Here is a 13,257-nt window from a genome sequence, read left to right as displayed (position 1 = left end):
TTATAAATTCTAAAGAAGGCATCTTGCCAGGTCTCAACATGCTATTTTTTATTGTAAATTCCACCAATTTAACATGTTAATGGAATTTTCTGCAGGGGTACAATTATGCTTTCTTATAAAAACTACAGTATGCTTTTATTTTAAAACAACTTACTGTGTTTAAGAAAGTACGTTAAAATATAAATTGGCAGAAAATAACTGAGACCTAATAAGCAGTATCACAGTTACATAAAGGTATTTAATTGTATGTATGCATTACCATCAAAAGGGATCAAACTAATTCTTTCCTTTAATACAAACTTGAATATTGTTTGTAAATGCCTCATTTAAAGTAGTGGATAGGGAAAGAGTTTAGAAAAGGCCAAGTAATAAAATGTATTCAATTACTTGGTAAAGTTAAAAAGCTAATGCAACAATGTTATATCCAGATAAAAAACATTATTCAAAAGCAATTCAAATACCGAAAAGGGTTTCAAATAGAATATTTTATTAACATGGTAGTTGTCTTTGTAACATGTGCACACACACTCGCACACTCAAAATGATCTGCCTGGGGGAAAAAAGACTATGTATGCCTAAGGGGAAAATGAAAAATTTAAAAATTTCTGTAGGTTTTCATTATTGTAGGCAATTATGTCCACATCACTTACAAAGCTATTGCCAAATCTGTCCAAGGAAGCAGTTTGAGGGGGAAGAAAAAAATCTTGGGAAAAATTCAACAGTGGCATAGCAGAGCTCTCAATATGAGAAAGCTGACATAATGTGGACTTTTGCTATGAATTTTGTCTTTGCAAAATATGGGGAGAGGTTTGTCAATGAGCAGAAAATAAGAGAAGGCGGTGTGAAGTAGGCTTTTGCAGTCAATTTTCCTCACAGTATTGTGCAGGGTCATCAAGAAAATGCTTAGTCTTTCTCTGGAACCAGTTTCAGAACTTTTCCAATTGCAATGGTCTTACCTAAAAATGAAATAAAAACCAAAACCTTTTTCAGTAGTTAACAGCAAAGCCATGTAAGGTATTTAAAGCTTATTATTTTAAATCATAAAAATAATTTTTGCAATGTAAATTACTAACTTGGCTCTACCACCAAAGGCATGATTTCTGATTATGAAGTCTTAATAATGGGGGGGGGGGGGGGCACACGTGTGAGGCTGGACTGAAAAGAGGACATGATTGCCTATATCAAAAACCTCTCTTGCCCTGGCCGGTTTGGCTCAGTGGTTAGAGCGTTGGCCTGCGGACCAGAGAGTCCCAGGTTCAGTTCCCGCTAAGGGCACATACCTCAGTTGCCGGTTGTCCCTGGCCCTGGCTGGGGTCGTGTAGGTGGCAACCACTTGATGTGTCTCTCTCACATTGATGTTTCTCTCTCTCTCTGTCTTCCTCCCTTTATCTTCAGATAGAGTGGGAGGGAGAAATACAAAAAATGTCCTCAGGTAAGGATAAAAAAAAGAGTAAAAGAAAAAAAAATTTTTAATAAAAAACCTCTCTTTAGATTAAGTAAAATGTGGAATGCTATTTGGTAACAAAAAGGAATAAATTATATACAAAACATGATATATAATATTTGAATCTCAAAAACAGTGGTGCTGGCCAGGTGGCTCAGTTGAAGTATCATCCTGTGCACCAAAAAGTTGTGGGTTTGATCCCCAGTTGGGGTGTGTACAAGAGGCAACCAATAAAATGTTTCTCTCTTAAAAAAAAAAATCCTCAGGTAAGGATTAAAAGAAAAACATACTGAGTGGAATAAAGTAGACACTAAAGACCACAAATGTTATGATTCTATAAGGCAAATAGAAAACAATGATGTGAGACTGCCCAGCCCTGGCCGGTTTGGCTCAGCGGTTAAAGCGTCGGCCTGTGGTACAGAGACTGCCTACATCTAGGGGTAAGAGTAGGAGGTAACTGTAAATAGGTATAAGAGCTTCTTTTTAGATACTTTAAACATTCTAAAATTAGAATGTGATGACTGTACAACTCTAAACATACTAAAATTAATTAAATTGTACATTTAAAACAGGTCCATTTCATTGTGTGAATTAGGTCAATAAAACTGGTAAAAAGGGCTCTCCATCTTGTGAAAAATCTAAAAACTAATCTATTTAGGAAAAAATTCCCGGGGCTAAAAATTCATACTACATTAATTTCTACTGTCTGACTTTATCAGGCTATAATTGGTAACTAAAATTCTCATTTTGTTATATTAATAGGACAAACCTAATAACCAGTTTCACTAACACCAAGCAGATTTTTAAAATAAAAAAATTTAAGGACTTTATTACTGTCTTTATAGAAATTTCTCTAAACTAAGGTGCAGGGGCCACATTTATTATATTTCCAGTGTTCAGCACAGTTCTTGACATGCTAATAATATACAGTGAATTTTCTGCTGAATGGAGTTAGAACATGCAATTATATTGTATATTTCAATTGAACCAAAGTTTTATCTAAATTTTCCAATCTTAAAATAGTTATCTAAATTAACAATACACAGAGAAATGCTTGACAAAAGTCATTTTTTTCTCCTGATACCAAGAATTTCATGGCCACAAGATAGGAACATTACAGCTGTTCAAATTAACTCAGGCAGAAATGAACACATGCACAAAAGAACATGAATATTAAACCTCTAAAAAAATAGGTATTAAAAGACTATCAAACTATATCCCTTTTATTCCCACCCCCATATCAGTGCAGTGAATTTATATTTAATTTTTAAATGATTTCTTCTGGCTGCAAAAATGATGAGATATGTACCTCAGGCTCACCTCACAAAATCTTAAAAGAGCAAGATGGGCTTTAAGCACACATATTACAAAGGATTTCATCACAGGAATATCCTGTTTGGTAAATAAATTACTCTTAAAAACTATTTGCAAAATATCAAAATTCTTCCTCTAGACCATTACTGCCAAAACGCATGTTAATTTTACCTGCTGTCTAATTCATTTAACTCATAAAACATGTATTATGTGAATATATATGATAGAACATGCATCCAAGTTCTCTATAAACTAGTTGTAATGTGCACTGTACTCGGATGAAGAGTACATTATAGGCATGCTACTAGACATCAATTTAAAGGCTTACCCTCATCTCTCAAGGTAAATCGGCCCATCTGAGGGAAGTCTTTAAAGGTCTCAAGGCAGATGGTTCCTGCAGTCCTTAAGCGAGCAATGCATACTTGATCTTGTTTCACAAAACGGGGTCGAGTCTTACTTTTTTCTCCTGATTTTTTGTCTACCAAGCAAATTAAGGCCTATCCAAGATAAAAGAATGTGAAGACATCAGAATAATGCCAAATAAAAGAATCTTTAAATTAAGAATAGTCAAAATTATCAAGATGGGTTTAAGACACATAAATAAGTCCTGGCCGGTTTGGCTCAGCGATTAGAGAGCATAGGACCCCTAGGATCAAAGAGTCAGGGGGATCGATTCTGGTCAAGGGCATGTACCTCAGTTATGGGTTTGATCACATTGATGCCCCCCCACCCCCACTCTTATCTAAAAAAGCCTATGGAAAAATATCCTCAGGTAAAGATTTAAAAAAAAAAAATCAATTATCTTAAAACTCACTGTTATTTCAACTTCCTCAATACAGGTATGAATATGCAGCACCGCATTGTAACCTGGGCAGATGATGGATTTGTGCTCTATAATCACTATCTGTCAAACAAAAAGAAAATTCACATCTTTATCCCTAGGGCAAAAAAGAACTGAATGTGCTAAAGTACCACATAGTATCACAAGAATGTATAACTCACCATCTTAAATTATTTGTGTGTTAGAAGTGGTAGGTAAGGTCATTTGACCTTGAAGAATGAACTCTGATATCTTTACCCTACTGATCTCCTTGGCAAGTGCCCAAACAGCTTTAAAAGAAGCAGGCAGATACTTTGCCCCGCTGAGAAGTCTTTCCTTTATACCTTCCCCAAGGAATCATTACTGCTTACATGCTACTGGGTTTTTTCCTTTAGATGTGAATTATCATAGTTTTACCCATTTCTCAATATCCAAGGTCCAGTAAAAGTAAACAGTCTTGTATCTGGCATCAAAATTTAATTTGATTAGTTGCCATACCTTGTAACAGAACTAAAAAATTCTGTGGGCTCCACCAATCATTATTCTATCATTCTCCTGGGGAGGTCAGGTAGCTAATAACATTGTACATGTTTTCCTGTCTGGAAAGTTATCTGCCCTAAAGGAGCAGACAATCCATGGCTTCCAAGGCAACTTGCTCTACTTAAAGTGAAAGATATTGAGTAATAATATAAACAGTATAAGATTTTAAAAAAAGAAAAGAAACTTATAAAGAATACTACCTACCCAGTAAGATCTGTACCATCTTCAAGACTTTATGTTGTAAGATACTTTATGGCTATTCTCTCTCTCTCTCTATCTCTCTCTCTCTCTCTCTCTCTCTTGCACACACACACACACACACACGATTTATTCTATTTCCGTTCCCCTTCTATACATGATAGTGTATCATAATCAGGACAAAGGACATTTATATTCTAATTTCATTTAAACAGTAAAAATCACTAAGACAACACAATAACTGGTTTACCTGGGCATCAAATGTGCGTCCAGAATGACAAAGATTATTAGGATCACAAAGTATAAATCCTGGCAGAATCTCCTCTTCTTCAATTCCTTTCAGTCTGATTTTGAGGTTTTCACCTGGGGCTACAGAATCAGTTTCTACATCATCAGAAAGGATTCCAAGAACTTCCACGTTGTGCTTAAAAAAGAACCAAGATTGGAGGTTTTCTGACACATTCACTCACTGCATTATAAACAACCTGTTTGTTGAGTGGTTGCAAGTCATTTTTCTGTGCTCGATTAACCAAAATACTTACTACATTTGTATAACATTTTTGCATTTATCTTCGAATAGAGCGGGAGGGAGAGAGGGGGGGAGAGAGAGAGAGAGAAACATCTATGTGAGAGAGACACATCGACTGGTGGCCACCCACATAACCCCAACCGGGGCTGGGGACAAACTGTAACCGAGGTACGTGCCCTTAGTGGGAACTGAACCCAGGTCTCTCTGGTATACAGGCCAACGGCCAGGGCGATAATTCAGATTTTTAGAACATATACCAGAAAACCACCCTGACCAGTGTGGCTCAGTTAGTTCAGTAAGTATCATCTGTGCACCAAAATGTTGCCAGTTCAATCCCCGATCGGGGTGTGTTTGGGAGGCAACCAATCAATGTCTCTCACATCGATGTTTCTCTCTCCCTTCCTCTTTCTCTAAAAGCAATAAAATGGGAACAAAAATATTAAAATATATATACCAGAAAACCAAACAAAATAGCCTTCAAGACAAACTATCTCATGATGGTAGATGAATGGTGGAAAATGCAGAATCATCATATTCTATACCAGAATTCTACAAACTCACTTGTGAAGCTCTAGTAGCTTTACCCCTCTTCCACATAATGATTTTCTTTCCCAGGAGGTAACTTATACCTTAATAATACCTGCCTATTGAAATTCATCCTAAGAAGTGAAATAGAGCCATATTTGTTAGCTAAATTCTTTATAGTAACAAGAAGATAAAGGGGGTAGAACTTAGCAGTTCCACCATGTACAAACTTTTTTTTTTTATCCTCACCGAGGACATTTTTTCACTTTTTGTTCAGATAGAGTGGGAGGGAGGGAGAGGGAGAGAGAAACATCAACGTGAAAGGGACACATTGAGTGGTTGCCACACGCACGACCCAATCAGGGGCGGGGACAAACTGCAACCAAGGTACATGCTGACTGAACCAAACCAGCCAGGGCCCACCATGTACAAACTTAAGTATTATATCGTTCACTATTTTTCCCCCCAAATAATCCAACATAATCCCTTCTCCCCAGATATGGTATTTCATGGCTAAATATAATAGAGCTAGTATATGATTAAGTTAATCCATTTGGTAATCCCAGTCAAACTTTAAAAACAGAACAGGCAGACTATTACTCCTCTGGGAAGCCTTTCCTTTAGAATTTCCCCAAGGAATCATTACTACTCCCAGTAATAACTCAAAAATTAAGATCAAAATCAACAAATTCTCACCCTGGCTGGTTTGGCTCAGTGGTTGAAGCGTCAGCCCGCAGACCAGAGAGGCCTGGGTTTGCTTCCCACTGAGGGAACGTACCTCCGGTGCAGTTTGTTCCCGGCCCCAGTTGGGAGTCGTGTGGGTGGCAACCACTCCATGTGTCTCTCACGTCTATGTTTCTCTCTCCCTCTTCCTTCATCTCTATCTGAAGATAAATGCAAGAATGTCCTCAGGTGAGGACATTCTCTTAGTTTATGACAGGTATTAAAGATAACATTTTCATCTTTAGAGATCCAACAGGTAGATGTGTATGTGGAATGGTTTTTAGGCTATATTTAGGCAATTTGATAGGGACAAGTGGTTAACATGTAAGTAAAGGATATCTGCAACTGTCTTCATAGATGTCCCTGTTTTGACTGAGGTGTGGTACCCTGGTCTTATCAATTCAAGGACTCTTTAAGAACCAGGAGTTGCCCTGACCGGTTTGGCTCAGCGGTTAGAGCGTCAGCCTGCGGTCCAGAGAGACCCGGGTTTGGTTCCCACTAAGGGCACGTTCCTCAGGTGCAGTTTGTCCCTGCCGCTGGTTGGGTCGTGCAGGTGGCAACCACTTGATGTATCCCTTTCACATCGATGTTTCTCTCTCTCTCTCCCTTCCACTCTATCTGAACAAAAAATGGGAAAATGTCCTCGGGTGAGGATAAAAAAAAGAACCAGGAGTTAACAAACCAGCAACCTACAAAAGGTCTAAATATCAATCTGTGTACCTTGGAACAATTTTGTAAACCATCAAAGCTGATCAATTTTTAATTGTACTCATTAACTTTTTAAATACTTTTAAAATATTGTGGTAAAATATAGAACATAATACCCCTGAACATTTTGTCAGTTTAGTATTAAGTACACTTTGGTATACAACCAATCTTCAGAGTTCTAAATTTTTTTCATCTTGCAAAACTAAAACTACACCATTAAACAACTCCCCATTCTTCCCTCCGTACAGCCCTGACAACCACTATCTACTTTCAGTTTTTATGGAATTTGACAACTCTCGGTACCTCATAGAACTAGAATCAAGAGTATTTATCTTGCCCTGGCCGGTTTGGCTCAGCGGTAAGAGCGTCGGCCTGCGGTCCTGAGAGACCCGGGTTCGGTTCCCACTAAGGGCATGTACCTTGGTTGCAGTTTGTCCCCGGCCCTGGTTGGTTGTGCGGGTGGCAGCCACTCGATGTGTCCCTTTCACATCGATGTTTCTCTCTCTCTCTGTGTTCCTCTCTCTCCCCCCTCCACTCTACCTGAACAAAAAATGGAAAAATGTCCTTGGGTGAGGATTAAAAAAAAAAAAAAGAGTATTTATCTTATTGTGACTGGTTTGTTTCACTTAGCATAATGTCCCCAAGGTTCATCCATGTTGTAGCATATGTCATAATTTCCTTCTTTTCTAAGGTTGAATAACATTCCACTGTACATATGTACATTTGTTTATCTGTTACTCCATGGGGCTCTTGGGTTGCTCCCACCTTTTGGCAATTGTGAGCAAGGCTGTTATGAACATGGGTATACAAATATCTCTGAGACTCTGCTTTCAATTTGGGGCATTATATACCCAGAAGTGGAACTGCTAGATTTTATGTATGGTTTTATTCTATTTTTAATTTTTATGAGGAAACACCATTATGTTTTCCACAGCAGCTTCACAATTCTATATTCCCACCAACAATGCACAAGGGTTCCAGTTTTTTCATATGACTGCAAACATTTGTTATTTTCTGGGCTTCAAAAAAAATTTTTTTTTTTAATTCTCACCTAAGGACATGCTTTTATTGATTTTTGAACTGGCACCCTTTTGGTGTATGTTGCACAAGGCTCCGAACAATAAGCCACAGAGCCAGGTTATTTTCGGGGGGTGGGGGGGTATAATTACCATACAGATGGGTATAAAGCATTACCTCATTATGGTTTTGACTTGCATTTCCCTAATGATTAGTGACATTGATAATTTTTCAAGTACTTGTTGCCTATTTGTACATCTTTGGAGAAATGTCTATTTAAACCCTTTGTGTTTTCAGCCAGGTTGTTTGTTTTTTGTTGTTAATTGCAGGTGTTCTTTATATATTCTGGGTATTAACCTCTTATCAGATTTATGATATACGATTATTTCCTCCCATTTCATAAGTTGCCTACCATTAATTTTCAAATGTAAAATAGTATGGCACCTATATCTTTTAAAATATTGGCCTGGCAGGTGTGGCTCAGTGGTTGAGTGTTGACCCATGCCCAGGTTGTGGGCCCAATCCCCAGTGTGGAGCATGCAGGAGGCGCCCAATCGATGTCCTCTCTCATCGATGTTTCTCTCTCTCCCTTTCTCTCTAAAATCAATAAATAAAAAATTAAAATATTTAACACTGTTCCACAGAGATTGAGGAGGACTAAAGTGAACAGAGTTGTTGTTTTTTTAATCCTCATCCGAGGACACTTTTCCATTTTTTATTCAGATATAGCAGGAGGGAGAGAGAGGAAGACAGAGAGAGAGAGAAACATCGATGTGAAAGGAACACGTCAAGTGGCTGCCACATGCACGACCCATTCAGGGTCGGGGACAAACTGCAACAGAGGTACATGCCCTTAGCAGGAACCAAACCCAGGACTCTCTAGATCGCAGGCCAACGCTCTAACTGCTGAGCCAAACCGGCCAGGGCTGAACAGAGTTTTTAAGGCTCACGTAACCAACCACAGGATATGCTATACCTGCTCAGTAAGTAATTAGTATAAAGTGATAGCTTCCACAGAGAACAGCCACTTTGTGTATAACTAGTATACGAAGGCCCTTGACCATAGTGAATTGTATTTTTCTTTCTATAGTGGTAAAATACCACATAACATTTGTCTTTTAAAACCATTTTTACACTATACAATTCAGTGGCATCTAGTAAATTCACCATGTTGTACAACCATTACTATGTACTTCCAAACCTTTTCATCACCCCAAAAGGAAACCCCGTACCCATTAAACAGTCACTCCCATTCTCCCTCTCTTAACCCTTTGCAACCAACAATCCCCCTTCCATTTCCCATGAGCAAACTATATTTCTTTCTTTTTTTTTTAATCCTCACCTGAGAACATTTTTCCATTTTTTGTTCAGGTAGAGTGGGAGGGAGAGAGAGGAACAGAGAGAGAGAGAAACACTGACGTGAAAGAAACACATCAAGTGGCTGCCACCCGCACGACCGACTAGGGCCGGGGACAAACTGCAACCGAGGTACGCGCACTTAGCGGGAACCAAACCCAGGTCTCTCAGGACCGCAGGCCGACGCTCTAACCACTGAGCCAAACCGGCCAGGGCAGCAAACTATATTTCTAATGACTGTTCTACAGACAAAACTGAGCAAGGACTCAAACCGACAGTTATTTTAATTCAGTTGTCACTGACCTTCAAGTTGCAGATAATTACCTTGGAAAAAGTAGGCTTTAAAGTAAAACATTTTAGAACAAAAATACGATAATAAAATAATCTCAAATACATAAGGCATCAAGACCCCCCCGAGTATAATTTGTAAGATGCCAATTTATACCTAAACACTATATTGACAACAGATACCTTTTCTAATTCACTGTGCCTAGAGTTGAGCACAGTAAAGAAATTCTCATTTTAATCTAACAAATCTCTCTTTGGAGGTTCTGATGATTCAGGTCTATTTTCCTATATTAAGCAACATCTTTGGAGTTATTAGAGACGCCTTCTCTGGAAAATAGGTTAACAGTCTCTTAGTAACATGTCATCTGCAAATGTCACCAAGTTAGCAGTTAAAAGTAACACATAGAGTCCGCCTGGTTGGCTCAGTGGATTGAGGGTCATCCCATGCATCAAGAAGTCACCAGTTCAATTCCGGGTCTGGGCACATGCCTGGGTTGTGGGCTCGATCCCTGGTTGGGGGGGGGGGGGGTTGCAGTAGACAGCTGATCAATGTTTCTCTCTCATTGATGTTTCTATCTCCCTCTGCCTCTCCCTTCCTCTCTATCGACAAAAAAATCAATGAAAACATTAAAAAAAATTTTTTTTAAATAGCACAAAGGAGTAATTCATGGAGATTTTCCATGTTTTAATAAAACCTCTCCAATGATGAAGAAATCACAATAAGTAGGAAAGAGTTAAGGAGAGACCTATTTATGATAAAGACAAATCCTTTACTCTTAAAAGAAATTAGGAACATAGCTTAAACACATTATTTTGTAGTATCCAATGTAACCACATACAAAAAGAGAAAAAAAGCTAACAATATCTTGATTAAACCTGAGTTTTCCTCCTTGGCTCACTTAACTAATGCAGTGTGTTAGCAGAAGCAACTCACTTAACCAATACAGATAGACATCTCGTGAAATAATGGAGCTGAAGCTCTCTTGGTGCATCTTTTAGCTCTACCACTATACTGCTAATACTTACCTCTTCCCATTTGTCAATGAATAACACCACCTATTCTTTCTTAAATTTTATACCTGACATAAATAAAATATAATCCTGGATTTAAAAAGTTAAGTTTCTTTTCATGGAAATCCTTAAGCTTTTGAAACGTCCTAGCTCCTTGCTAATATTTTCAAGAAAAAGCGAAATGAGAAAGAACATTACTAATTCTTACCTTGTTTGGCATCATCACAAGCTGCTGGCCTTTACAAATAGATCCCGATTCCAGCTTTCCCAAGACCACAGTGCCCATATCCTGTTGAAATTTAAAATAAAATATCAAGTCAGACTTTTATTACCACTCTACAACAGTTCAATAACCCACAGTGAAATCTTGCAGGGCTTACTCATAAAAGAGAATCATTAGGATCAAGTGGTACAATACTCAGAATTAATCTTAGACACAGGATAGGTAAAAAATGCTCCATAATATTTGCACTATAAGCATATGCACAATTATAATACCAATAAATAAGTATGTCTAAGATTAAGAAAGCATGGTGCAGGAGACAGCACAGAATTTTACATTTGAAAATGACTTATGTGTTCAAATTCAGGTTTTCCCAATCTCAGAGCCTGTTTCCTCATCTATAAATATAGCTTGAAAAACAATACTTGTTTAAGAAATCTAGGTGGACAAACCTAAGAGGAGGTGGGGGTGGGGAGATGGGGAGGGAAGAGATAAACCAAAAGAACTTATATGCATGAGCAATGGACATAGACAACAATGCTGGAGTGTGAGGGGGTGCGGGCGGGATAGGGAGGAGGGTGTCAATGGGAGAAAAAAAAGAAACATCTGTAACAAAAATTTTTTTAAAATAAGAAAAAGAAATCTAGCATGGAGCCCAATGTTAGATTTGGTCTGGTGTGGTCCCAATAGTTGGAGCACCATCCTGTACACAAAAGGTCGAGGGTTCAATTCCACATCGATGATTCTCACTCCCTGATCCCCCCTTTCTTTCTCTTTAAAATCAGTAAAAAGCAAGTCATTGGGTGAGGATTTAAAAAAAAGGAAATCCAGCATGGGGATAATTAAAGAGTCAAGTATTTGAAGAGAAGGCAAAACATTACATTGTTATTGCAGTTGAAAAGAATGATGCTTTTGCCCTAGCCAGTTTGGCTCAGCTGTTAGAGCATCAGCCCAAGGACCGAAGGGTCTCGGATTTGATATCTAGTCAAGGACACATATCTGGGTTGCAGGTTCTATCCCTGGCCCTGATCAGGGTTGTGCAGGAGGCAACCAGTGATGTGTCTCTCTTACATCGATGTTTTTCTCTCTCTCCCCCTTTCTCTTCCACCCTCTGACTCTATCTGAAGATAAATAGAAAATTATCCTCGGGTGAGGATTAAAAAAACAATAATAATAAGAGACATCTATGTTATGTTGTTATTCAAGTTGTTTCATAATTTAAAACAAAACAATTATTTGATCTCCCATAAAACCCAATTTCTTGAACATTTTGGGTACCTTGTATTTATCCACAATTGGCAGCCTGATTGGTCCATCAACTGATCTATTGAAGTTTGGCAAATTATCCAGATATGGAATAAATGGTAATCCACTGAGAACATAACAATATCCATTAAAGAGTGTCAACATAAACATCAAAATTTTAAGAAGTTACATAACTGTAACTTTATACAAAAAAAAAAAACATGGTTATAACCATGTTTTCATTCTGCCCATGCACTCATCTCATTAATTCAATTTACTGTCCAGTTCATCTCATTTATTTCTCAGAAAATTAAAAATGTTAACAAAATAGCTCACTATAACATGAAAAACCTTCCCCATTAACATTTAAGATTTAGACAAATAATTTATAGCAAATAGCCCACATGTTGTAATATGACTACACTCTTTTACTTAATTTTTATGAGCTTTACCAGCTCTGAATCAGGATTCTGTAAAATAACTTCCCCTGTAAAACACTGTCAAGATGGCAATGCTCCCCAAACTGATCTACAGATTCAATGCAATCCCTATTGAAATCCCAACTGCCTTTTTTGCAGAAATTGTTAAGCTGATCTAATGTTCATATGGAAATTCAAGGAACCCAGAATAACCACACACTCTTGGGGAAATAACAAAATTCAAAGACTCACCCTTCTCAATTTGAAAACTTACAAAACTAAATAATAATCAAGAATTCACTTTACCAAAAAAAAGTAACCCAAAGTGAAAAACACACCTAAATGTCAGTAACGGGCTTAGAAGAAAATAATAGGGCTCTAACTCCTCCTAACAAGATTATGCAGTTTTTCTATGTACGGCACCAAATGCACAATCAACAAAAGAAAAAATAAACTGAATTTCATCAAAATTAAATACTTTTATGCTTCAAGGGACACCATCGAGAAAGTGAAAAGACAGTCCACAAAATGGGAGCAAATATTTGCACATCATGTACTTGATAAGGGACTTGCAGACAATGTATGAATAACTCTTACAATAACAAAAAGACAACCCAATTAAAAATGGGCAAAAGTCCTGGTATTTTTAAAGCCCAAGTTATAGTCATTATTTTCTTAAATTACTTATTAAGACATGAACTGTTTTTTAAAGGAAAAAAAGGTTACTTACATGTACCAAGGACAGAAATCTGATTGCTCTTTAAGATTTGCTCCAGTCAGTCCTGAGCAGGGCATAAAGTGAATGTCCTTTTTGGGATTGAAGCCAACTTTTTTCAAAAATGGCACTAGTTTCTCTTTACATTCTTCATATCTATAATATTTATAAATAACTCAATT

General features: G+C 37.6%; 1 protein-coding gene across 2 annotated transcripts in view; it reads right to left on the bottom strand.

Moving 5' to 3' along the window:
- Positions 1-478: 478 nt before the first annotated feature.
- Positions 479-13,257, bottom strand: part of GSPT1 (G1 to S phase transition 1) — a 36,727-nt gene continuing 23,948 nt past the window's right edge. The window contains exons 9-15 of one of the 2 annotated variants that reach the window (XM_036279123.1): positions 13,091-13,231; positions 11,975-12,068; positions 10,682-10,762; positions 4,567-4,740; positions 3,573-3,662; positions 3,087-3,255; positions 479-956 (exon numbers count right to left, since the gene is read on the bottom strand). In XM_036279123.1, coding sequence (XP_036135016.1) covers positions 904-956; positions 3,087-3,255; positions 3,573-3,662; positions 4,567-4,740; positions 10,682-10,762; positions 11,975-12,068; positions 13,091-13,231 — 802 coding nt within the window. In that variant the 3' untranslated portion in view covers positions 479-903. The remainder of the gene's footprint in view (positions 957-3,086; positions 3,256-3,572; positions 3,663-4,566; positions 4,741-10,681; positions 10,763-11,974; positions 12,069-13,090; positions 13,232-13,257) is intronic. The other variant, XM_036279124.1, reaches the window with a different exon arrangement.

The sequence above is a fragment of the Molossus molossus genome, unplaced genomic scaffold (genome assembly GCF_014108415.1).
Source record: "Molossus molossus isolate mMolMol1 unplaced genomic scaffold, mMolMol1.p scaffold_m16_p_3, whole genome shotgun sequence".
Classification (NCBI taxonomy): Eukaryota; Metazoa; Chordata; class Mammalia; order Chiroptera; family Molossidae; genus Molossus; species Molossus molossus.
The sequence above is the reverse complement of the archived record's forward strand: the minus strand, read 5'-3'. Positions and strand labels throughout refer to the sequence as shown.